The 24,008-nt window shown below is 47.7% G+C and overlaps 1 protein-coding gene across 3 annotated transcripts in view; it reads right to left on the minus strand.

Annotated features, from left to right (window-relative positions):
* Window positions 1-14,207: 14,207 nt before the first annotated feature.
* The window catches only part of ACACA (acetyl-CoA carboxylase alpha), a 235,849-nt gene continuing 226,048 nt past the window's right edge, over window positions 14,208-24,008 (minus strand). For all 3 annotated transcript variants that reach the window (XM_081219599.1, XM_081219598.1, XM_081219597.1), the window contains 2 exons: window positions 18,912-19,048; window positions 14,208-17,038 (listed from right to left, as the gene is read on the minus strand). In XM_081219599.1, coding sequence (XP_081075725.1) covers window positions 16,915-17,038; window positions 18,912-19,048 — 261 coding nt within the window. In that variant the 3' untranslated portion in view covers window positions 14,208-16,914. The remainder of the gene's footprint in view (window positions 17,039-18,911; window positions 19,049-24,008) is intronic.

Below are 24,008 nucleotides of genomic sequence, written 5' to 3' on the forward strand. Positions count from 1 at the left end.
TTTAATACTAATAGTAGAGGGGAAGGTTGTTTCCACGTTTTTGCAGATCTCATTGAAGTATTTTAACTGCTAACTAATAATTCCATTGGGGGCATGTCTCTTCAGTACTGAACCAGATCCCCTCTTGTTGAACACTTAAATTGTTATAATTATTTGCTATTATGAATAATGTTATAGGAAAATATTTGTGCATAAAGCTTGTTTGTTGTCTTTTTAAATTATTGGGTTTTTTGGCATAGATTTTTGGGAGTAAAGTGAACCAAGTGAAAGAGTCCAAATATTTCAAAGGCTCTTGGTCCGTATGACGGAGGCTTGTTTTAGGGCCCTTGCACTTCTCACCTGCCCTAGGCTGGACCATCTGCAACAAAGGGTGTTGAAAGGCAGAGAGGAGGTTGGCCCTGGAGTCTGATCCTGTCGTTTATTTCTTGCTCCCCAGGGAACCCTTCAAATCAGCATCCTCCTCTGGGAGGATTAAAGAGCTGCTGCCTGTAATGTGCTTTGAGATGCTCCAATGAAAGATGGTGGACAAATAGGAAGTGACACCATCCTCTCCCTCCCCGACCCTCCTATCTGTTTTCTGGCTGCTAGATCGCATATAATTTTCTCTCCACTCTCCCCACTGGTTTTCATGCTCTTGCTACTTTCAATGCCTTCATCCTGGGGATCTCTCTGGTGGGTTTTCCTTGCCTTGTATGGGTTTATGTTCCTCCCCATACTGTCTTTGGTGCGTAGGCATTCTTTCCAGGTCACCGACCAAGAACGCTTGTTGAGCATCATCTGGAAACCCTGAGAGCCAACAGAACACCAGAGAAAGCCAGCTCCGACCAGTTCAGCAACAGACACTGCATCTCCAGTTTGGAAAAGTAGTTTCCTTTTAGTGGTTGAGTTTCCTGGTCTCCGCATATGACTTCTATCCAAGATGATTGCCTCTTTATCTCTTACCATTTCATCCAAAGGGAGCTGAGTTTGAGGCTCAATGGATGCAAATGGGACATTCGTCAATCTTCACCACCATGGAGGGGTCACTGTGTACGTGGGACACCAAGATCTGTGTCTCCCTGGGCCAGGCCCACAGGTGAGGCAGCTACATCTCAGCAAAACTAGAGAGAGTAGAGGTAAAGGGTGTCACGGAGGAGCCGGGGGCTGCGGCTGCAGAAACGTGGGTGTTCTGTTGCCAGGGCAGCTTGCGCCCGTCTGCTGACACCCTGATAGGCTACCCTGTGCACATGGCGTTCAAGAAAGGCAAATACAAGCAGTGAGCCTTGTCTAAAGTGAATGAACCTTGTTTTCTGAATCTGAGTTTGTGTTTTTACTTTTTGATTTATGTGTGTGTTTGTGTACCGGGGTGGGGGGGGCAGTTGTGCTAGGCATTAAGTTGAGTTTGCCTTGGTCATTCTTTTTTTGTTTAAATCTTACCTGCCTCATTTCCTTTTTTTTTTTTTTTTGCTTTGTCTTTCTTCATAACATTTCAAAAATAATTGCCAGTAATTTGGTAAGTTCATTAACTAATTCTTACGTCCAGGGGATCCATATCACCCTGCTGATTTGTATATGTTCAGTTTGTCCCACAGCTGTATTGATGAAGCCCTCGTTACTTGCTCCTTGTCTGGAGAGGAGGGGAGTGGTGCAAATGCAGAGTGAGTATGCCGTATCTAACTTCGTTTCTCTTGCATATCTGTAGATTTCCTTTACCGGGCCTTCCTTGCCCATCCTGTGGGGTCTGTTAATAATGTCATCGCCTCAGCGGCATTTATATTCGTGAGAAGTTTGCTTGGTTTATTTCCTTGGTTCAGGGTTCTCATTTCATTTGTTGAGGTCAAGGACACTGAATTCTCAGAAAAGAGAATTTAAAAGAACGTAGAGAGAAAAAAAAAATCCCACATTACCGATAGGGTAGAAAAAGAATATAAGGTCCCCAATAGGCACGGTGACAGTAACACATTAAGATTCCTGCCCACCCTCCTCCATCCCTGTCTTCCTCTTTATGGCTGGGCTGGAAAGGAGCTCAGGCTGCCCTCGGCCGGCAGTCTCCCCACCACGTGGCGCTAGCTGCTTCTGCCGCCCTCATCTACCCTCCCCGAGGTGTTTAGGGGTGTGTTACCCGGCTCTCACAGAGACTTGGGGACACAGAATTCATCCTTGAGGGCGCTGATGTGACATTCTGAGTCAAGGACAGATTTGAACAGAAGGTGGCGTAGTGGCAAGAACCTTGGATCAGAACTCAGAGCTGCCAGGGTGTGACCTTGAGGACGTCTTTTGACCTCTGGGGCTCAGAGGTCCTCCTCAGTACTGTGAGGGTCAGCCACGCTGGTTCCTGAGGACCTCCTCGTCCTAAAGCAGTTGTTTCTATGGAAAGGCAGCTTGGGTCTAGCACCGATGCAGGAATGTTTTTCCCATCCATTCATTCAGGTATGTGTTGACCTCCTGCTTTGTGGCAGGCGCTGGGGGAGGTTTACGGGGCACAGGGTTGTTTGGGCAGGTGACCTGGTCTCTAGTGGGGCTCTGTTCCCCCCTTCAGTTGAGTGAGTCCTGAATCCTCTAACTTCGGTCTGATCAGACCCATTACCTGCGCTGGAGTTGCCTCTCTTAATCCTGGCGGGACTCCTGGCAGCCCAGGCTCTGGCCGTTTTTCAGGCTCAGCATCACTCTCCCAGGGCTCCGGTTCTACAGGGCGAGAGCTCGGCCTGGCAGGAGGTCAGCAGCCCTGGTGCTCGTGGGCTTCCAGGAGCCCGCCGACCCCAGGATGGCCAGGGGCGTTAGTACACAGGTGGGGCTGACGCTGAGCGCCCCGCACCTAGGCCGCTGCTCGGTGGCTCCCGGGCCTCCACGGTGAGGGCGGCTCCGGGCTCTAGGGCTGCTTCCTGCGCCTTCGTGGCCCAGCTGCCTTCCCCTCTTCCCCTCCTGGGGAGCCTCTTCTAACCCCAGGCGCGTCCAGAGGGTCTAGGCCACAGCTGTCCAGTAGCACTTACGGGGATGATGGGAGCCCAGGCCATTCAGTAGTCACCAGCCACGTGTGGCTTTTGAGCCCTTGCAGCGTGGCTGGTGGCTACCGGCTTGGCTAGATGAGGCCGATGCGGGTACTTCCCAGCCTTTCACAAGTCACCAAACGCCAGAGCTGGAGCCGGGTAAGTGCTAACAGGTGGGGCGGCGAGAGCTGCCGCTGTCCGGAGGCCGAAGGGCCCAGCCGGGTCGGGGGCCCTGCTCCAGGCTCGGGAGGCGGCCGAGAGTGTGAACTGGGGCTCACGAGGGGGCAGGAAGCGAGGGGTTTCCCGCCTCGGTGCCCAGCGTGGCCAAGGGGAGCCTGGGAGCGAACCTGGCCCCACTCTCCTCCTGAGGGTTTAGGCCGGGAACGGACCCCCTGAGGCCAGAAAATTATTTTCCAGTTTGACTCTTGTGTCCTTTAAAGTTGTAGCGCACTGCACTTGGTTTCAAGAGCTAAACGTAAGGCTAATGCGGAACACTTTCCATGTGATAACTCCGAGTTCATATTGTTGGGGGAGATAAGCCGTAGGAGCAGGTGCTTTTGAATTCACTTATCGGCGTTCGCGCAGCCTCCGCGCCGCCTCGCCCCCCACCTGGGCGCTGTGATGTTCCGGGAGGGTCTCGGCAGCGGAGGCTTTTCATCTGCCGACCTCGCTGCTAAGGTCAGGCCTTTGTTCGCGGCGGGAGCGCGGGCCCAGGTGTGCGCCGGCCGGAGGGGAGGCGAGGCGAGGCGAGGGGAGGGGAGGGGAGGGAGCGCAGCCCTGCGGAGAGTCTGCGTGTTAAGCTCACATCCTGGTCTTCGTGGAGGAGGGTAAGGAGACGAATGCAATGCCTAGTTCTCAGTTATGCAATTAAACCGAGATGTGCCTTTCTGAAGGAACAAAAAGAGGCCAAGGACAGCTTAATTGAAACCTTAAGATTGCTTCTCCAGGAGTGGCCCGAGCAAGCGGGCCGAGGCAGACTGTCACCGTCTGCCTGGCGGGCCACGTGACCCCGCAGGTGCCGTCCACGCGGGGCGGGGGCGGGGGCGGGGGGTCGTTTGGCACCGGAGCCTCCGCTTCCTGGGAGGATGAGCCTTTGGTTCCTCGGGTCCCAACGGGGAGGTCCACACGGGAACTGGCCGCGCTGATGCCGCCTGGGCTCGGCGCTGACCCTCCTGTCGCCCTGTGGGTCCCTAAATAGCAGTGCCTTGCAGCTCCCCACGACCGGTCTCGAGGGCCTTTAAAAGGCACGCGTCTCTCAGCGAGGCCATCGGCCAGGCCGGCTGTTACGAAGTCGTTCATTACCAGATAAGTGACGGCGAAACAGTGACGCTTTATTAATTGCAGACAGGGCTGCTCCTGAGAACCCAGGCTTGCGCTCTTGATACCTGTTTATCTACTTGCTCCGGACTGGAAGGACTCTCCTCCTCTCTCCTTCCCTCTCCCCCACCCCCAGAAGAGAATTTCCACTTTAAGACAAACAACTTCATTTACAAGTGTGTCTCTAATTAGCTGCAGAATTAGGAAAGCTGAGTTTTCCCCCATAGATTGGCTAAACCCTCGAGGGAGACTGGTGGGATAGAGAGAATCGCATTTCCAATTATTTTGTTGAATTGCTAATTTAGTTATTGTGCCTGGTGTAATTGTGATGGGTATTGGGTGTGCGATTCAATTTGTTTTAAATATTTGTGGGAAGGCTGATCAGTAATGGAGCTGACCTATTTTGTGGCCCAAACTGAGGGGAAAAAAAGCCTAAAGCACAACACCCACAAAGGTATAGTTTGTTTCCACTTTTATTCTGATCTCTCTCATCCTCTTAAGACCGTTGATGCAACAAAAGGATTAAATTAAAAGATGACAGCACTTTGATCTTCTCCCTTTGACAGCGTAACTGTCCTTGTCACTTAGCATGCAGATATTTTAGGGTGGAGTTTCAGGCGCAAGGCTGGCGTTGAGAGGTTTCTGCCTCCCATAATTGCGCTTTTGTGTGTGCCTAGGCGTGGTTTCGGTGGCTGGCTTTTGTATGCGCGTGTATCAGGCGGTGGAGGTAGTGTCTGCAGCACCCAGGGCCAAATCAGTCCAGCTCCTGGGGCTGGGAGACCCTGTGGGAAGGCAGGCAGGCACCTTCCCTCCAGGCAGCGCCGCTCGCAGGGGTCGGCGACCCGGGCAGTGTTTGCACCTGCTCTGCCCCGGCTAGGCCCCGCTGGTGGTTAGTTGAGCCTGTGAGCTTGTGACCAGGGTTAGGTGTGAAGTCCCCTCACTGCTGGCTGTGACGCCAGGCGGAGCTCCCTGACGGCCGGCCAAGCTCGAATTTCCCTCTTCAGGGTCTCCCCACCACTCAGCCAGCATCTGGACCAGCAGGAGTACCTGTGATGTAATATTGTTTACACGCCTGTCGGGTGCTGAGTAAATCAATCCAGCCTGGGCCTGGAGCAGGGCTGTGGCTTGTAGGGAAGAGCATCAGCTAGGGCTCTGCTGGGATTTGAGGTCACAGAAACAAAGTGCAGGATTCTGCCTGGTTATTGTGAAACGTGCGTGTAAGTACCAAGTTTTGTGACGGCCAAGGTTGCTTGCAGGTGACTGGAGCCCTCACCCCGGGTGTCATCCTGCTGGGCCCCTGCCTGGTCCCAGCAAAGCCTTCTCAGACACAGGCAGGGCTTGGTTGGGTGAGATCAGGGGGTGGTAGACCAGAATAGATTTGGAGGAAAAGTAGTAATAAAATGGGTCATAGAAGCGAAATGATCCTAAAAAGATCATTTTGTAACTCGATTAACTTAGAAAGGTACCAGGGTCAGTCTCTGTGTTTAGCTGCTGAACAGAAGTTTAAACTTTATTCCTACATGAGAGATCACCAGGGGTCTTGCTTTTCTCTCAACAAGACTTTCTCAAGGAACTGGGAGGGAAGAGCTAGTGGACACAGCTCTGGATCTGTAGGAGGATCTGAGTCCTGTGGGAGGGTAGACAGGAAGACAGTCATTGCACAAGCGATGCTGTGAGCGGAATATAAACCACTCCCTGGGGAGTCTGCGAGGGTCTCCGCACAGAGAACAGTGGGTTTCGGAGGAGGGGTTTGTGGAAACAGCAGCAGAGGCTGTTAGGGCAGGCAGGCTCTTGGGTGTTGGTGGTAAGGTTAGTGCACTCCTACTCCTTGCTGGTTACAGTTTTTTGCAGCTTTGATATTGAGGTGTAATTTACTTAACATAAAATTCACACATTGTAAATGTACAATTCCAGGATTTTTAGTAAGTTTGTAGAGCTGTGCTACCATCAACACGCTCCATTTTTAGAACATTTCATCACCCCAGCAAATAACTTTGTGCTGGTTTGCAGTCAATCCTCAGTCCCATCCCCGCCCCAGGGCAATGGCTGATCTGCTTTCTGTAGCTATAGATTTGTCTTTTCTGGATGTTTCATTTAAATAGGATCATATTGTACAATATGTAGTCTTTGTGTGCGGCTTCTTTCACTGAGCTTAAGGTTCATCCCGCAGAGCATACGTGGTTAATTTGTTTCTTTTTGTTGCTGACTGGCACCCAGTGTATGGATACACCATATTTTATCTATCTCTTTGCCTACTGATGACCATTTGGGTTGTTTCCAGATTTCGGCCGTTGTGTATAAAGCTGATATAAACAATCACAAGTCTTTGTGGAACATGTTTTCATTTCTCTTGGCTGGATACCTAGGTGTGGAATTTTTTTTTTTTTTTTAATTGGGGTATAGTTGCTTTACAATGTTGTGTTCGTTTCTGAATTGCTGGGTCATATGGTAAGTTTATGTTTAAGCTTTTGAGAAATGGCCAAAATGTTTTCCACAGTGGCTGCACCACTTTACACTCCCACCAGCAATGTGAGAGTTCCAGTTGCTCCACAGCCTCACTTCTTATTGTCTATATTGTGATTATAGCCATTCTAGTGAGCAGTGGGCTCTCATTGTGGCTTTAATTTCTATTTGCTTAATGGCTAGTGATGTGGAATGGCTTTTCATGTGTTTATTAGCCATTCATGTATCTGCCTTCTTTGGTGAAACGTCTTTTCGGATCTTTGGCTCATTTTTAATTGAGTTGCTTGTCTTATTACATCGTAAGAATTCTTTATATATTCTAAATACAGATTCCTTATCAGAAAATGATTTGCAAATATTTTCTCCCAGTCTGTAGTGAGCCTTTTTATTTTCTTAATGTTGTCTTCTGAGTCACAAACATTTAAAATTTTGATGTTCTAATTTATCAGGTTTTTTTTCTTTTATGGATTGTTTTTGGTGTCAGATCTAAAAAATCTTTGCGTGACCCAAGGTCATAAAGATTTTTCTCCTGTTTTCCTCAGAAGTTTTATAGTTTCAACTCTTACATTTAGGTTTATAATCCATTTTGAGTTAATTTTTGCATATGATGTGAGGGTCTAAAAATATAATTTTGCATGTGCATATCCAACTGTCCCAGTATCATTTGTTGGAAAGACTATTTTTCCCCTTGTTGAACTGCCTTAACTCCTCTGTAGAAAATCAATTGACCATAAATGTGAGGTTCTATTTGCCTGTTTTTACACCAGTGAAAGTTTTTTAATTGGATAGTTTAAGTCCTCCAAATTTTTATCAAAATCATTTTGGCTATTCTGGTCCATTGTATTTCCATGTATATTTTGGGATAAATTTGTTAATTTCTATAACAATGCCTGCTGGGATTTTGATAGGGATTACATTGAATCTATAGATCAATTTAAGGAGAATTGCCATCTTAACAATGTTGTCTTCCAATCCATGAACATGGAATATCTCATTTATTTATATTCAGTTTCTCTCGGCAGTGTTTTATAATTTTCAGTGTACACATCTTGCAGTTCTTTTGTCAAATTTATTCCTAAGTATTTTATTGTTTTTGATGATATTGTCAATGAAATGTTTTTCCTTAATTTCATTTTTGGATTGTTCCTTGCTAGTATATAGAAATGAAGTTGATTTTTTTGGTGGTTCTAGTTTTAAAAAACGGATTCCTCCCACAGGATCATTTCATCTGTGAATAAAGACAGTTTTAATACTTTCTTTCCAATATATAAGCCTTTAATTTTTATTTATTTAGCCTATTGCACTGGCTAGAACCTCTGATACAATGCTGAGTAGAAGTGGCAAGGGTTAATATTCTTGCCTTATTCCTGATCTTAAGAGGAAAAACATTCAGTCTTTCACCATTAAGTATGACATTAGTTGAGGTTTTTCATAGATGCCCTTTGTCAGGTTGAGGAAATTCCTTTCTCTTCATAGTTTGTAGAAAATTTTTATCTGGAATGGCTGTTGGATTTTACGAAATGCTTTTTCTGCATCTATTAAGATGATCATGTGGTTTTTGTTCTTTATTCTATTAATATGGTGTATTACATTAATTCATTTGGATGTTTTAACACACTTTGCAGTCCTGGGATAAATCTCACCTGGCTGTGGTGTATAATTTTTAAAAAATAGGTTGCTGGGTTCAATTTGCTAGTATTTGCTAAGGATTTTTCTGTCTATCTTCATGAGAGATATTGGTCTATAGTTTTCCTTTCTTGTGATGTCTTTGTTGGCTTTGGTATCAGGATAGTACTGGCCTCTAGAATGAATTGGAAAATGTTCTCTTCTGTTCTTCGAAAAAGTTTGTGAAAGATTGGTATTTCTTCCTTAAATATTTGACAGCGAATTCAGCAGTGAAATCTTCCAGGACTGGGCTTTTCTTTGTGAGAAGGTTTTTAATTACTAATTTTTTTTTAACGTGTTAAAGGTCTATTCAGATTTTCTGTTTCTTCTCAAGTCAGTTTTGGAAAATTTGTGTCTTTCTAGGACATTTTATTTAAGTTGTCTAATTTGTTGACATAGAGTGGCTTATAAAATTCCTTTATAATCCTTTTAATTTCAGTACAAGGTCACTAGTAGGGTCTCCTCTTTCATTTCTGATTTTGGAAATTTTGTCTTCTCTCTTTTCATCTTGCTTGTCAATTAAAAAAATCTTTTCAAAGCACTGACTTTTGGTTTTATTAATTTTTCTCTATTTTTTGTTTTCTATCTCATCAGTTACCACTCTAGTCTTTATTTTTTCATTAATTCTGCTCGCTTTGGGTTCAGTTTGTTCTTTTTTTCCCCCCAGTTTCTTAGGATGGAAGTTATTGATCCAAGGGCCTGTTACTGTTGAATTGTCTATTTATTCTTTCTTTTTTCTGGCTGCATTGGGTCTTTGTTGCTGCGCGCAGGCTTTCTCTAGTTGTGGCGAGCGGGGGCTACTCTTTGTTGCGGTGCGCAGGCTTCTCACTGCAGTGGCTTCTCTTGTTGCAGAGCACGGGCTCTAGGCACGTGGGCTTCAGTAGTTGCAGTACATGGGCTCTAGTTGTGGCTCGCGGGCTCTGGAGTGCAGGCTCAGTAGTTGTGGCACACGGGCTTAGTTGCTCCATGGCATGTGGGATCTTCCTGGACCAGGGATCGAACCTGTGTCCCCTGCATTGGCAGGTGGATTCTTAACCACTGTGCCACCAGGGAAGTCCTATTCTTTTATTTACTTCTGTTAATTTTTCCCTTATGTATTTTGGGCTCTGTTTTTAGCTGTGTATACATTTATAATTGTTGTAGCTCCTAACAAATTGATGCTTTAATCATTATAATTTTTCCTCTTTGTCTCTAGTGATATTTATCTTAATGTATATTTTCTCCAGTGTTAATATAGTCACTCCAGCTCTCCTATGGTTACTGTTTATATGGTATATGTTTTTCTATACTTTGTCTTTGAATCTAAAGTGTGTTTCTTGTAGACAGCATAGAGTTGAGTTTTTTTGTATCTAGTCTGACAGTCTCTGCCTTTTTTTTTTTTTTTTTTTTTTTTTGTGATGCGCGGGCCTCTCACTGTTGTGGCCTCTCCCGTTGCGGAGCACAGGCTCCGGACGCGCAGGCTCGGCGGCCATGGCTCACAGACCCAGCCGCTCCGCGGCATGTGGGAACCTCCCGGACCAGGGCACGAACCCGTGTCCCCTGCATCGGCAGGCAGACTCTCAACCACTGAGCCACCAGGGAATCCCCAAGTCTCTGCCTTTTGATTGGAGTGTTTAGTCCTTTCAAACTTAGTGTAGTTACTGATAAGTTTTTTGTCCATTTGTTCCTCCTTTATTGCCTTCTTTTGTGTCAAGTAGTATGCCATTTTAATTCCATTGTTGTATTTACTATGTATTTATTCTTTTAAAAAAATTGTGGTAAAATACTTAAATTTACTATCTTAACCATTTTAAAGTGTACAGTTCAGTAATGTTCAGTATATTCCCATTGTTGTGCAACAGATCTCCAGAACTTACTCATTTTGCAAAAACTTTAACTCTATACCCATTAAGCAATAACTCCCCATTTTCCTCTCCCTCAGCCCCTGGTAACCACCATTGTACATTCTTTTTCATGAATTTTGACTACTTTATTTTTTATTAAAAAAAAAAATTTTGGCCACACCATGCGGCATGCAGGATCTTAGTTCCGCAACCAGAGATTGAGCCCGTGACCCCTACATTGGAAGGGCAGAGTGTTACCCACTGGACTACCAGGGAAACCCCTTGACTACTTTAGATATCTCATATAAATGGAATCATACTGTATTTGTCTTTTTTGTGACTGGCTTATTTCACAAAGCATAATGTTCTCTGCTTTCAATTCTTTCGGATATATATATCTAGAATTGGGATTGTTGGGTCATACAGTAATTCTATTTTTAATTTTTTTGAGGAATTGCCATACTGTTTTCCATAGTGGTTGCACCATTTTACAATTTCACCAACAGTGTAAAGGGTTCTAATTTCTCTACATTTTTGCCAACACTATTTTCTGTTTTTTTGATAGACGCCATCCTGATGGGTGTGGGGTGATACCTCGTGATTGATTTGCATTTCTCTAAAGATTAGTGATGCTGAGCATCTTTTCATGTGCTTTTTGGCCATTTGTATTTAATCTTAAGAGAAATGTCTATTCAAGTTGTATGCCCATTTTAAAATCAAGTTATTTGGGTTTTTCTGTTGTTGAATTGTAGAAGTTCTTTATATATTCTGCATATTAACCCCCTATTAGGTATATCATTTGCATTTACTATATATTTTTAAGTTATTTTCTTAGTGGTTGTTCTAGGGATTACATTACAATCTATTTGAGATAAATACTAACTTCTGATAAAATATAGGAATTTGTTTTTGATATAGCACAATTTTTCTTCCCCTTTGTCTAATTATCATATCACATTTATATATGCTATAGACCCCCAAAATACAGCAATATAATTATTGTTTTACGTAATTTCTTTTACAAAGTTAAAAGAGAACACACACACACAGTCTTTTATATTTGCTCATATATTTACCTTTTCAAGTGCCTCTCCATATCTTTGTGTAGATTCAAATTACCGTCTGGAATCATCTGAATGATTGCCTTTAATTCTTATAAAGCAAATTTTCTATCACTGAATTCGTCCCCTTTTTTGGTGGTGGTGGGGGATGTCTTTATTTCATCTTTGTTTTGCTGGATGTAGGATTTTTGGTTGACAGTTGTTTGTTTAAATTCTTGTAGCACTTTGAATATATCGGCCCACTGCCTTCTGGCTTCCATTGCTGTTATTTGTCATTTATTATTTGTTGTGTTGTTCTTCTGTATATGATGAGTTGTTTTTCTCTAGCTCTTTTCAAGACTTTGTCTTTTAAAAGGTTGGCTATGAAGTGTCTAGGTATAGATCTTTTTGTATTTATCCTCCTTGGGATCTGTTGAGCTTCTTGGATCTGCAGGTTGTTTTCCATCGTATTTGGAAGGTTTCAGCCATGATTTCTTCAAATATTTTTCCTGTCTCTTTCTCTGCTCTCCTTCTGGCATTCCCATTACACATCAGTTGTTACACCTGATGTTGTTGTATGGATCTCTGAGGCTCTGTTCATTTTTCATTCTTTATTCTTTCCATTCTTCATGTCGGATACTTTCTATTGCTCTATCTTCAAGTTCACAGATTCTTTCTTCTGCCTTCCTGAGTCTACTATTTAGTCCCTCTAGTTAATTTTTCATTTGTTATTGTACTTTACAACTCCAGAATTTCTCTTTCATTGTGGTAAAATATACATAAACTTTACCATTTTAGCAGTTTTTAAGTGCACAGTTCAGTAGCATTAAGTACATTCACTTTGTTGTGCAACCATCACCACTGTCCATCTCCAGAACTTTTTCATCATCCCAAACTGAAACCCTGCACCCATTAAACAATAACTCCCCATTTCCTCCTCCCTACAGCCCTTAGTATCCCCTATTCTACTTTCTGTCTCTGTGAATTTGATAATTCTCCATACCTCATATAAGTGGAATCGCCCAATATTTCCCATTTTGTATCTGGCATAATGTGTCACTTGCATAGTCTTCAAGGGCGAAAGCTCTCTTCTAGGTCGCATTCATCTTGTTGTATCCCCACATGGCTACAAAAGTACTTGTTAGTATGGGCAAAAATGCTCTGTTAGCTTTTTCCTAATTCAGGGCCTGGATGTCTTTGTTTCCGTCTCTCCTCACCCCAGTCCTTCCTGGTCGCCCCAGAAGGCCAGTCATAGAATCAGGATGTCTGGGATTAGGCCCATCATCCGACCTGCTTTGAGCTGCCATCTGTCTCATCTCCTTACAGTTCCTAATGGGCTGAGCCCACTGGGTGGGTCCCAAGTCCCCTCAGAGCTGAGGCTCTGTAACTATTCCACCCCTCCACGAACCACAGGGAACCCCATGTTTTGGAAGATTTTGCTTACTGAAATACTGCATTTATGAAGATGTCCTGTTTTCATTATTTATTAACTGCCCATTGGAGCTTTTGGCCAGCATGAGGAAGCCAGTACCACTTCCTGGGTAGGTAAATGTCTTAGTTAGTTACCAGAAAAACAAGAGCATGGTGAGCCTTTGTCACCTGAGGTATATGTAGGATCTGTGGAGTACTGAAAATAGTGGACAGGCGCCCATTACTACTTCTGTGCTTCCTGGGGTGGCCTGGGCTTACCCTCCTGGGTGACCCCTGCAGCTCAGGGACATACACACGTGGAGCTGAGCTTGGAGCCAGATTTCCTGGTACCCAGGGTTGTGCTCTTTTCATTTAATTAGGCTGATTTCTAAGCCTTTTCACCCAATCTCCCCATGCCCCCAGACCATCAAAGGTGACCCACTCTCTTCAGGAACATACCTTGTTTCCTGGCCCAGCACTTAAAGCTCATCATGCTCTGTGGCCTACTTGGTTTTCACATTGCGTTGTCCCTCCTCTCCCAGGTGACTGCTGTGCTCCTAGCCAGCATTCCTAGCGTCTCTTGAATAACTGCAGATGCGAGTGCTTGACGGGGGCACCTGCCTTACTCTCCCAGCTGGAAGCCTCTCTGCCCATAGGCTTCAGCCCTTCACTGTCTGCACACTCACGTGGTCCTTAGCACCCTCTGCCTCACCATGTGGATCAGGGCAGGCCTGGGTTTTACCCTCCTGGTGCCCAAGCTGAGGAGCCAGCATTTGAATGGAGGTTCACCTCCAGCTCAGCACCTCTCCAGGCCTCTCACCACAGCCTGGTGTGGAATCTCGGGTCCTCCCCGTGATGGTCATGAGGCACTGGCATTTGTCACTGTGTTCTTGTTTTTCAGTTGGGGAAAGATGTGTGGGCCCAGCTTAGATCCCATTTCCCAAAAGATGGAACCCTCGCTGTTCAATCTTTTCCTTATTACCCCAAAGTAATACTAATGAAAGCTTTAAACTTTCTTTTATTAAAAAGACTCATGAAGGAAATGGCATTCCCCAACAACAGGTAAAGCACCGTATGTATCAGGCAGGTTCCCAGAGGCAGCCGTGGACTCTTCCCATGAATCCTGCTGACCTTCCTGAGAACCACCGACGGGTGCTGGCCGAGAGTAGGGATGGCGCCAAGTTTACACTTGGGGTCTGGTTCTCGGCTGCCTGCTTAGCGGGGAGAGAAGGCCCAAGGCCTCTGTGCCACCCAGCATCCCCCGCCCATGGAGAGCAGCAGCTGGAGGCAAAAAGCGGCACCTTCCCCCGGATCCTGAATCTCCCTTCCTGCTCCCCTTTCCAGAACATCTAGCTTAGGGTGATTCAAACTGATAAATATTTTGTAAATTGCCAAAAGCCCCCCTTTGCTTTGCTGTACATCCTAAAGAGAGACGGAGCCGGCACCGAGTTTAATAGTCAGCAAAGGCTTCCCCTCCCTCCTCTCTCGTGGCCCGCGCCTTTCTTTGCAGATGTTATTCCTGCTTCAACCACATGGATTCATAGAAACTGAGGCAGAGGGCTGAAGGCACACAAGCCTGAGTTTCCTGCCCCTAGTGCCTTTTTGTGCCCAAAGTTAGTGTTCAAAAGCCATGAAGTAGCTAAATTATTCAGAGAATCTAAAACCTCTCCATAAAGGGGGCCCGAAGTGGTCTCTGAAAATGGTTTGCTATTCACCTGACCCAGAAAATGCCACAAATCATGCAAACCCAGAGGTTCAAACCTTCGTGTTCACTTCAAGACCCATGAAACCGCCCAGCCCATCAAGGACGGTATGTGGACCCGAAAACTGCCCAGGCTGGGAATGGTGTCATTTGAAGAAGCACCATGCGCCACTATCCTTACACCGGCTCTGCTTTCGGCAGGGGTAGGTCTCGCCCTTACAGAGCTCCCCTACTCAGAGTGGAATCAGAGTGACGTGCTGGGCGTGGGCTAAAGTGACACACAGTGAGTGACTCATCTACAAACGTGGAGGTTTATTTCAACAAAACATGAAAAGAATACATCTGACTGAAGCTCCTTGCTCATCAGGCTGTGCGTACATCGAATGCTCAGTAAGACAAGTGAAGGCTGCTTTGTGACCGAAGTGAGCGGACAACATGGTGATCCTAGCTCAGGCGAGTCTCAGCTGATACATCGCTCACCCTCCTCCTGCCTCGGTGACCTCGTGTGTGTAATGGGCTGTGTCTCTTCCTGACTCCTCCATAGGAAAGAGCCCTGTCCAGGTAAGACCTAAAGTGAGGCGCCCTGGGGATGGGGTGGTGGTGAGCATCACCAAGTTCTAGAGACTAAATGTATTCCTTTAATGTGTCATAATTTTGTTGGGGGCTGGGGGGAGGTAAACAAGTGTCACCCGCCCTCTGCCCCGAAGAAATGCCAGGGCAAGCACAGGACTCCACACCACCTGTAGGTGTGTGGAATTTTATTTATTGTAGAAAAGTGTAGAGGAATTATCTGCTCAAAGGTGAATCCACGCTTACTGGGTTAGCGAACGCCAGCAACAGTGGACGTGCTTCCTGGACTGAAAATTGTTCCCCACCTTCTCCCGCCCTTCTTGGCTTGGATGGCGCCGAACCCCCACAGCAGGGCAGCCGGGCCGAGGCTCCAGGCTCCTGGGGGCAGGTGGCAACCCATCCAGCCGCACGGTGCCCATCTGCACAAACAGTTCCCGAGGGGAGGAGTGGAGCTCTTTCCTGTGCGTGAACCGTAGGGTTAAGGCTCAAAACCGTAGCTCGTACGGAAGTATTCATACTGCTGCTTCTCAGACGTCTTAGTCATTTCCCCCTTGGTCATCAGTGACAAATGCAATTAGCTGCACTGTAGGAACCGGATGCTACCCCAGCCCTGATCACCTGCCACTCTTGCTTCAGGAACACCGACAGGGGGATCAGTAAGCTCTCTCCTTGAATAAACTGGTTGTTGAAAATAAACTCTCCATCACCCATGAGGAGGCCAGGGAGGGACCCGTGGGCCTGGAAGACAGCAGCACCATGGTGGGGTTGTGGACAAGCTTAAGGTCACATGGATTCTGTGTTCCCTGGAAGCCTCCCCAAAGCGGGGAAGGCCAGTTCCCAGAGCCGAGAGCACTGATGTCACCAGGGCTCCTTTCTGTGGCCGTGGGGAGACCGGCTGTGCCCGTGTACATTCAAGGAAGAGACGAGACCCAAAGTGAGTAAGAGTGTCAGCTGCTAGAAGAGTGGCCCCAGAAACAGAGACGATGGCCCTGTAGGCACCGTTCACTTCCTGTAACGATCAAAGCTCCAGGCTTAACAGTAACAACCTTCCGCGTCCTCAAAAGAGAGACTGTCGCACGGTGACTACTTTCCATCAGTGACGGGGAGGGCAGCTCCCCTGGCTCCGCCTCTGCCCACTCGGGCTACGGCACTGCCAGTGGGACCCCCGGGCATCTCAGCTAGCCGAGCAGCAGCACACGGGGCAGTGGCAGGTCACCCGCCTCTGCGCTTGTTCTGAGAAGGGAGCCCCAGGGTGAGGCCCCGAAATCGACAACAGTGACTTGGTCCCTTTGCTTTCTCTGCTTCTTGGATCGTGGTTTTGCCCTCATCTTTGAGTTCCATGGAGCTTGCAGATTTCATGCTCTAATTTTTCTTCATAAGCAGTACCTTGGTGTGATGAAACTGGGTGCCTGGTGTGCACCGGGCTGAGTGGGGGGTAAGAAACAAGAGACCCGAGGCTTCCTCCTCTCCCCACGCCTGGTGCTGGGCCTGTGGCCTCGGCCCCGGCCCTCCTCTGCTGCCGGGGGCTGCAGGCTCACGGGGCCGGGGCGAGCACGGGCTGCTGACCGCCTGGCAACAGCTCCCACTTCCTGGGGCCGGACCGAGGGGCGGTCAGGACAGGAGGGTGGCCCTGCTGGCGTGTAGTAAGACCTCTTGGTAGGTGCTTGTACCCGTCATTGCCTTCTTAGGTCCTGGGCAGGGAGAGAGGACTGCCGTCACAGCCAGGGTAATAATAAATACTGAACGGGGTAGGTGTGACCGGTGGGCTGGAGTGGGGGCTTGTGACGCTACGTCCCAGTATGTCATGCGTAACCTGAAAACATCGAGGGGAAGCACAATGCCACTTTGACTCCAGTGCTGGTCTCGTGTGCCTTCTACTTACAGCGGCTCCAGGTGTGGAAGGCGGCTCTAGCCCTTTTCTCCGGAGGCAGGGCTGGGGGGGGGGCAGGAAGCTCTTCCTACGTTGACGGGGAGTCCATGGTGGAGAGGATCCGAACGACTTCTGCTCGCTGGGTGGGCGAGATGTGCTGGGTCATGTGGACGATGGAGTCCATGGCGACCTCTGGATTGGCCTGTACCAAGCTGGAGGGGAAGGTTCGGGACGGTGAGGATGAGAGAGAGGCAGCAATGCCCAGGTCAGCGTAGCTTCAGAACCGCCCGAGAAACCTGCTCCCAGAGGCCACTGCGGACCCTGCAGCCCCTGCCTCACCTGATTCATTTTCCTGCTTGAAAAACATCCCCAGCAGCACGATACCACATGAACCCAAAACATTTTGTGACGTCAGAAAGTGAGGAAGTAACCTCAAAAAGCAAAAACCAAAACCCCGATGGGGTCAAGTCACAAAGACAGTGGACCCAGCTTGAAGGTGCTCCCACTGGCTAAATCTGGGGCATTTGGGGCATCAAAATAATGAACTACAAACCATTGAAAAAAGACACTCACTAGTCTGCACCAATAACGAATATATACTAAATGGAGGAGGAGCGAGGACTTTTGCTTACAGGAGAACTGGGGTGCTGAGATGTGACTGTGCAGAGTTGGAACACTGCCCTTTTGCGGCCTCACTGTAAAGACTGGGTCAGGACTTACCTGCTGGCACGGTAGCTGAGAATCTGCCTGCCAACACGGGGGACACGGGTTCGAGCCCTGGTCCGGGAAGATCCCACATGCCGCAGAGCAACTAAGCCCGTGCACCACAACTACTGAGTCTGCGCTCTAGAGCCTGCATGCCTAGAGTCCGGGCTCCACGAGAGAAGCCACCGCAACGAGAAGCCCGCGCACCACAACCAAAAGTAGCCCCTGCTCGCCACAACTAGAGAAAGCCCGCGTGCAGCAACAAAGACCCAACACAACCAAAAATAAAAATAAATAAATAAAGACTGGATCAGGCAAGAATCATCCCTGGATGCTAAATCTAGGTGGAAATTCTGATGAGCAGGAATCTGCATGGCCTTTAAGTGTCTCTCCTCAGACTGCTTATTAGGTTCAAGGGGGATGGGAAAATCAGGAATTATACAGTGGAGAAGTTGAGTAACAGCTTGATCAGGTGATGGAAACTAACATTGGGATAGGCTTATGACATCATGTGCCTCCAGATATGGCACCTTGTGAAGCCAAATCATCACGGATGTAATATTCTGGCTGCAAATGCACAGCCTGAATCTAATCATGAGGTAACATCAGACAAACTCAAAATGAGCAATGGTCTGCAAATGGTGGTTTAGATAAAATGTTCAATTTATAAAAATCATTTTACTCTGGTTATGTAAGAGAATATCCCTATTAGCAAAGGCATACTGAACTATTTGGGGGTAAAGGGCCATGATGGGCCATGACATATGTAACTTACCCTTAAATGGTTCAGAAAAAGAAATACATACACACACACATACACACACACGAGTGTGCTTACTCATACAAAAGAGTAAGCACACACACAAATGATGTATCAAAAAGGGTAAAATGTAAATACCAGGCACATTTGGGTACAGATTTGTTCTCTGTACTGTTTTCAGTTTTGCAGTTTTTCTGTAAATGAAATGTGTCCAAATAAAAAGTTTTTAAAATGTCCCCAGCAGTCTCCACCACCCAGCCTGTGGAGAAGATGGAAGCCTCTAAAACACAACTAACTCTTGGCTGGAGGAGGGGAGAAGGTAGTTTCCAAGGAAACTATGACGCAATCAGCTTTTCCTCACAGAATCGTTCATCCAGTTTGAGTATCTGCATTTGGAGCTAACAGTTGGGCACAATGAACTAAGCCATCGTTACTAAGTGCCCCTGGGGACCAGCAGCTGAGCGAGAATTGTGCTTCAGGGCTCTTCTGTGCCGTCCCAAACAGAAAGGGACCACAAAGACTACGAGGCATCATCACCGTTTGTCCTTGAGTCGCTCGTCCCCGAGAAGTGAGTCCCACTTCTACCCAGGAGCACCCCCACCCGCCCCCGCGGGTCTCACCTGCGGATCTGCTTGAGGACGTAGTCTCTGCTGATATACTTGATGTTCTCCTCTATTACCGAGCGAGCGCCATCTTCCTCTGCCAGCTGTTTCTCCAGCCATTCCACCAGATCCTTGTTGTTGTCCCAAACATAGGCCTGCAAACAGATGACGCCTGCTTGGACACCAGGGCCCAGGCCAGGCTGGACACCCTGACTAGTCTCCATCTGGGAAGTGTACTGCAAAAGCCTGCTCAACGTAAAGGTCATTCTCAGCTCTCCATTACTGTTGGCTTTGCAGGAGGAGGAAGCAGGCCTCAAGACAGGGGCCTTCCTCGTCTTCCCTGCCCTGCTTTTGAAGTGTCCACCTGGGCCCCCCCAGAGGCATCCGTGCTCACACGGACGCTGGTCCCATCCCCCTACCTGTTCCACAAAGGCTACGGGAATTTAGTCCCCTGACCGATTGTTCAGTAAAGTGCAGACTGAGAGGGAAATGCTGTTTACTTGGTGTTTTTAAAATGAAATGTGTGCTTCTTGAGGCACTGAGTCACAATTCCTAAGTTTAAGTCTCTAGTCCCAGCGGGGTGTGTGGCAGGTGAGCAGCCTGGCCGTGGAGGCCTCCTGCCATAGAGCTGGAGGAGGCCAGAGGTGAGGGGAGTCCTGCCGCCGGTTGGAAACCTAAACCCCAGTTCGCTTTCTGTGAGAGTTTTCCGAAGGGTCAGGATGTCCATCACCCTGAAAGTCTCAACAAACCACCTCTCACCTCCTCCTTTCAAGATCGTTTAGCTGAGCATTTCCCAGGTAGTTGACTACATAATAATTCAGGAGTGTGTTAGAAACCTAATAGCCTTCTCCTGGCTCTCGTCTCTGCTCATTTTCTTTACAAATCATTTAGGAATCGTTTTGTTAATGGTTTCCGGAAAACCAACTACCGCCATTAGGGCTCATTCATATTTATGTCATTCTGTTTGGGTAATTAAACACAAAGCTCGTCATTTAAAGGTGCGCTGTCCTCTGTTATCACTAACCGAGTCAGAGTCAGAATGCCAATGAGTTTGGCGCTGTAATTTAACAGGTGGGTGCGTTAGGGAGCTCGGGAGGTGGCTCAGGAAGCCTGGATTCCAGCAGAGGCGCCCGAGCCATGGCTGGGACCCCAGGGCCTGCAAAGCACGGAGGCTCCGTTCTCAGCGCCCGCCAGAGGCGTCACGCAGGAGGAGACCGGGTGCTGTGCCGTTTCCTAAGGTTCTACTCCAGGCCTTTCAAAATAATGGTTTCTTTTCAGACTCTCGCTTCCCCATCTCCACCTTGGCCAGCGAGTTCGCGGTGCTGCTTGTTTATTACATGTCCTGTAACTGATGTCCACGTTTCTAACAACCCTTAAGGAGTCCTTCACAGTTGAAGGATTAAGGAGCCCCAGGATTAAGGCTCAGCAACGTGCCTTTTCTAGTTCTTGTGTCCAGTTCTTTTTCTGGCCCCAAATTTGTCCCATCTCTGTTTGTAATCACTGACAAAAAGATCAGCTCTCCTGGTCAGGGTGGTGCGGCCCAGACAGTGCGAAGCTGAGGGGGCCTTCCCACCTCTCTGTGCTGCGCGTCCTGCCCGGCACCTCTGAGGCTGAACGCAAGCGTTTTGCACATCAATCAATCTCTACTGACAAGGGTGGCAGTGGTGATGTTTCCCACAGTGTGGCTGTCTTAACTCCCACGTGCCAGCTCCTGCCCACCCCACACGGGGATGGATGCACCTGCACTCCTAAGCACTGCCCCTGAACTCTGACGTTTCCGTCTCCATCATGGTAACTTGGACTTCTGCACATGCCCTTATTTATGAGGATTTGGGGTGAGGAAAAAAGAAAACAGTGCATGCTTCTTGGGTTTCAGAATGAAAAAAAAAAACCTAGATTGACCCAAGAATCCCAAAGCCTTTAGTTTAAGAGAATATTTAATACTCTTATTAATCATTTTTAATCCGTTTGCTTTTAATTAAGAAACAGCATGATGTTTCCTATCAACATATGCCAGGGAGCAGATTAATTGTGGCTTAAGATAACTCTCCTCGGCTGGTGTAATGTATTAGCTAACGAGATGCTGCTTCTAAGGATGCTCAGACACTGCACTGGAAAGCCAGCTGCCCTCCAGAGAAAACTCTTCTGCCGTCCCCTCCTGTAGCCAGGATACGCTAGGTATTTAAATTAAACACTGGAAAGTTCCCAGACAGAATTAAAGCAACACATTCCAAGTTTTTGAAAATATAGACCCCTTATATGAAAGATTTGCTGTTCACTCAGAATACGACTGGGTGATGACCACCAAGTCAAACCCTGGTCAAGTTTTGACCACAGCACAGAGCACACGAAGGCCATGGGGTCACAATCCTAGCCAACAGCGTTTTTAGCAAGAAGAATCAACAAACGTAGGCGCCACGGCACCACAGGTTTTTTGTGACAGACCTGGGAGGGTTTCCGCTACTGTGTGAGCCTGCTTCCCCCATGAGGGTCAGGGACTCTGCAGTTCCTAGTTCGCCCTCCAGGAACGGAGCTGTAGGAATCATCATTCCGGCCAGAAGGGCGGGCAACCCTATGCTGTTTACATTTCCCTCCTTAAACTTATGAGAACGTGGCTGATTATTCCCACTGTGGATTTTAACCACGTGTGACATGCTGGGTGCTAACCTCATGACAGGCCTGGGCCCCTATGTCACCTGCCTGCACTCATCCCAGTCAGAACATTTTAATACCAATAAAATAGCAATAATTAAATGTCACAACAGTGGCCTTACAGTACGTGTTCAGCTGGCACTATATCCCGCTCTGCATCAGTGGGTCAGTATCTCTGGCACTACTCAGCTCACTAATTGTATGTAGGAATTAGTCTATCTTACAAAATCTAAATGACCTGTTTGAAAAGTTTCATTTCTAACGTATCGGATTGCTGTTAAGCCCTCCTGACTCAATGGTACAGCAGGGCCTGGGAGTGACCAGGGCACAGGCTGAGGGAGGTGAGCCGTGACTACCATGCCCTGCAGATAAGTCACCTTGTGAGCTGCCTGGAGACACCTGAGCAAAGAGATTTTTTCTGAGGCTTTGGCGTACAGTAGCAAATAGCCATGTGGGTGGGGTGGCCTGCTGGCCCCGCCTCCTGAGAGCCCCGCCTCCTGAGAGCCACTCCAGCCTCAGCCCCAGGCCCAAGGCGTGCTGCCCAGGTTCTGCCTCACCTTTTCGCTCCCTGGCCCTAGAGCAGCAGTTTGGTGCATGAGACTTGTCCACGGGAAGCTTGGGGACAGTGGAAGTCAAACAACCCTATCAACGGTGCTTTTTCCTCTATCTTCCTCACAAGGGCCTCCACTGACGATTCATCTCATTTGGAAATCCAGACTAAGAATGAATGGGTTGGGACTTCCCTGGTGGCACCGTGGTTAAGAATCCGCCTGCCAATGCAGGGAACACAGGTTCGAGCCCTGGTCCGGGAAGATCCCACATGCCACAGAGAAACTAAGCCCATGCGCCACAACTATTGAGCCTGCACTCTAGAGCCTGTGAGCCACAACTGCTGAGCCCTCATGCCACAACTACTGAAGCCTGCGTGCCTAGAGCCCGTGTTCCGCAACAAGAGAAGCCACCACAATGAGAAGCATGCACACTGCAACGAAGAGTAGCCCCCGCTCGCTGCAACTAGAGAAAGCCTGTGCGCAGCAACAAAGACCCAACACAGCCAAAAAATAAAAATTTTAAAAAGAGTGAATGGGTAGCTTCCTGGACAGTAAGGGTGCACTGTGGCGTCCTAGATCATGGATAAATTAGAGCACGCCAAGTCAGAGAACACCGACTGAGAATCTACTGGGCACATGGCTCCCACCAAGACCATTTCAGCTGCACTGAAACTCTCAGTCCACCTTCTAACGTGCTGTGCTGAGGGAGGAGGAAACTGAGCGCCAAACGTGGTGCCCGACACTTAGATGATGTCCTTTAAAACGCAATAAACCTCGTGAAATAAACATCCCTATTTTTACACATGAGGAAAGGGAGGCTTAAGTATGTCTAAGCCAGTAAATTGTAAAGCTGGGATCCAAAAAGTGTGAGATTCCAAATACCACATTCTTCTCAATTTCCACATTCTTCTCAATTTGGGCTTGGGGGAAAAATCAGCTTGTCCGAAAAACCACATACGTTAAACTATGGATCTAAGAATCAGGAGAAGAAACGTGCCCATGAAACAAATGTGTGCCTTGTTCTTATGACCCAATTTAAATCTAAGCTCTCGCTATTTTTTCAGGGAGCTCTGGTGATGCTTCTCTTCTGCCTGCAGTGAAACTGTGAACCATAAACCCTACTATCCCCTACAACGGGACTGTCCCTGTGGACTCGAACAGAATCCCATAACTCATGGTAACAGACTCCTCTAAGGGAAACAAAAGAATTCTACTGCTCAGTTATATAACATCACAGTGTGAATCTCTTTTTTCAGGATTAAGATTAAAAAAAAAAAAAAAACTCTATGAAGAAAACACACAGCACGGCTAACAGATGCCTATCACTGTCTTTCCCTGCCAGTAACCACAGTTAAGGACCAGAGGGTCACTTCTTGAGGCAAAGCCAGGGTTTAGACCCTGCGAGAGACAGTGTACAATATCCATCCCTGACTGAAGAATCGAGGAAAGGCGCCAGTTTTGGGGTTTGAAAGGCCGTTCCCAAGCACCGAGCAGACTTGGTCCCTCAGAGGCAGCCACTTGGCTTTTGAACACGGCAACACTTTCTTCTCTCAAGGGCGCTGCAGGTTTTATCAACAGCCCCACACTAAACCGGGTCCTGCTGAGCCCGCAGAATCCAGAAGGAGGTTTCAAAGCCACATCGTGGGACCACCTGCCCTTCCTCTCTCCCCTCGACTGCCCTCCTGGATTGAGCGCTCAGGGGGATGCTCTCTTCTGTAGACGGGGGGTAGGGGAGACGGCCTCGGTTCTTGGGTACGTTTGGGTCCCAGAGCCTCTGGCCTCCCCTCCTGAGCCATGGGGCCAGGCTGTCTTCTGCAGTTGATCTCCAGCCAGGAGTCTGTGCACACAGGTGACTGTTTTCTCCATCGACAAGACGGCGATGACCTGCTTCTCCAGACACGCTGTCCCCTGG

This window comes from Mesoplodon bidens (genome assembly GCF_964165515.1).
Source record: "Mesoplodon bidens genome assembly, chromosome: 19".
In the NCBI taxonomy this organism is placed as follows: Eukaryota; Metazoa; Chordata; class Mammalia; order Artiodactyla; family Ziphiidae; genus Mesoplodon; species Mesoplodon bidens.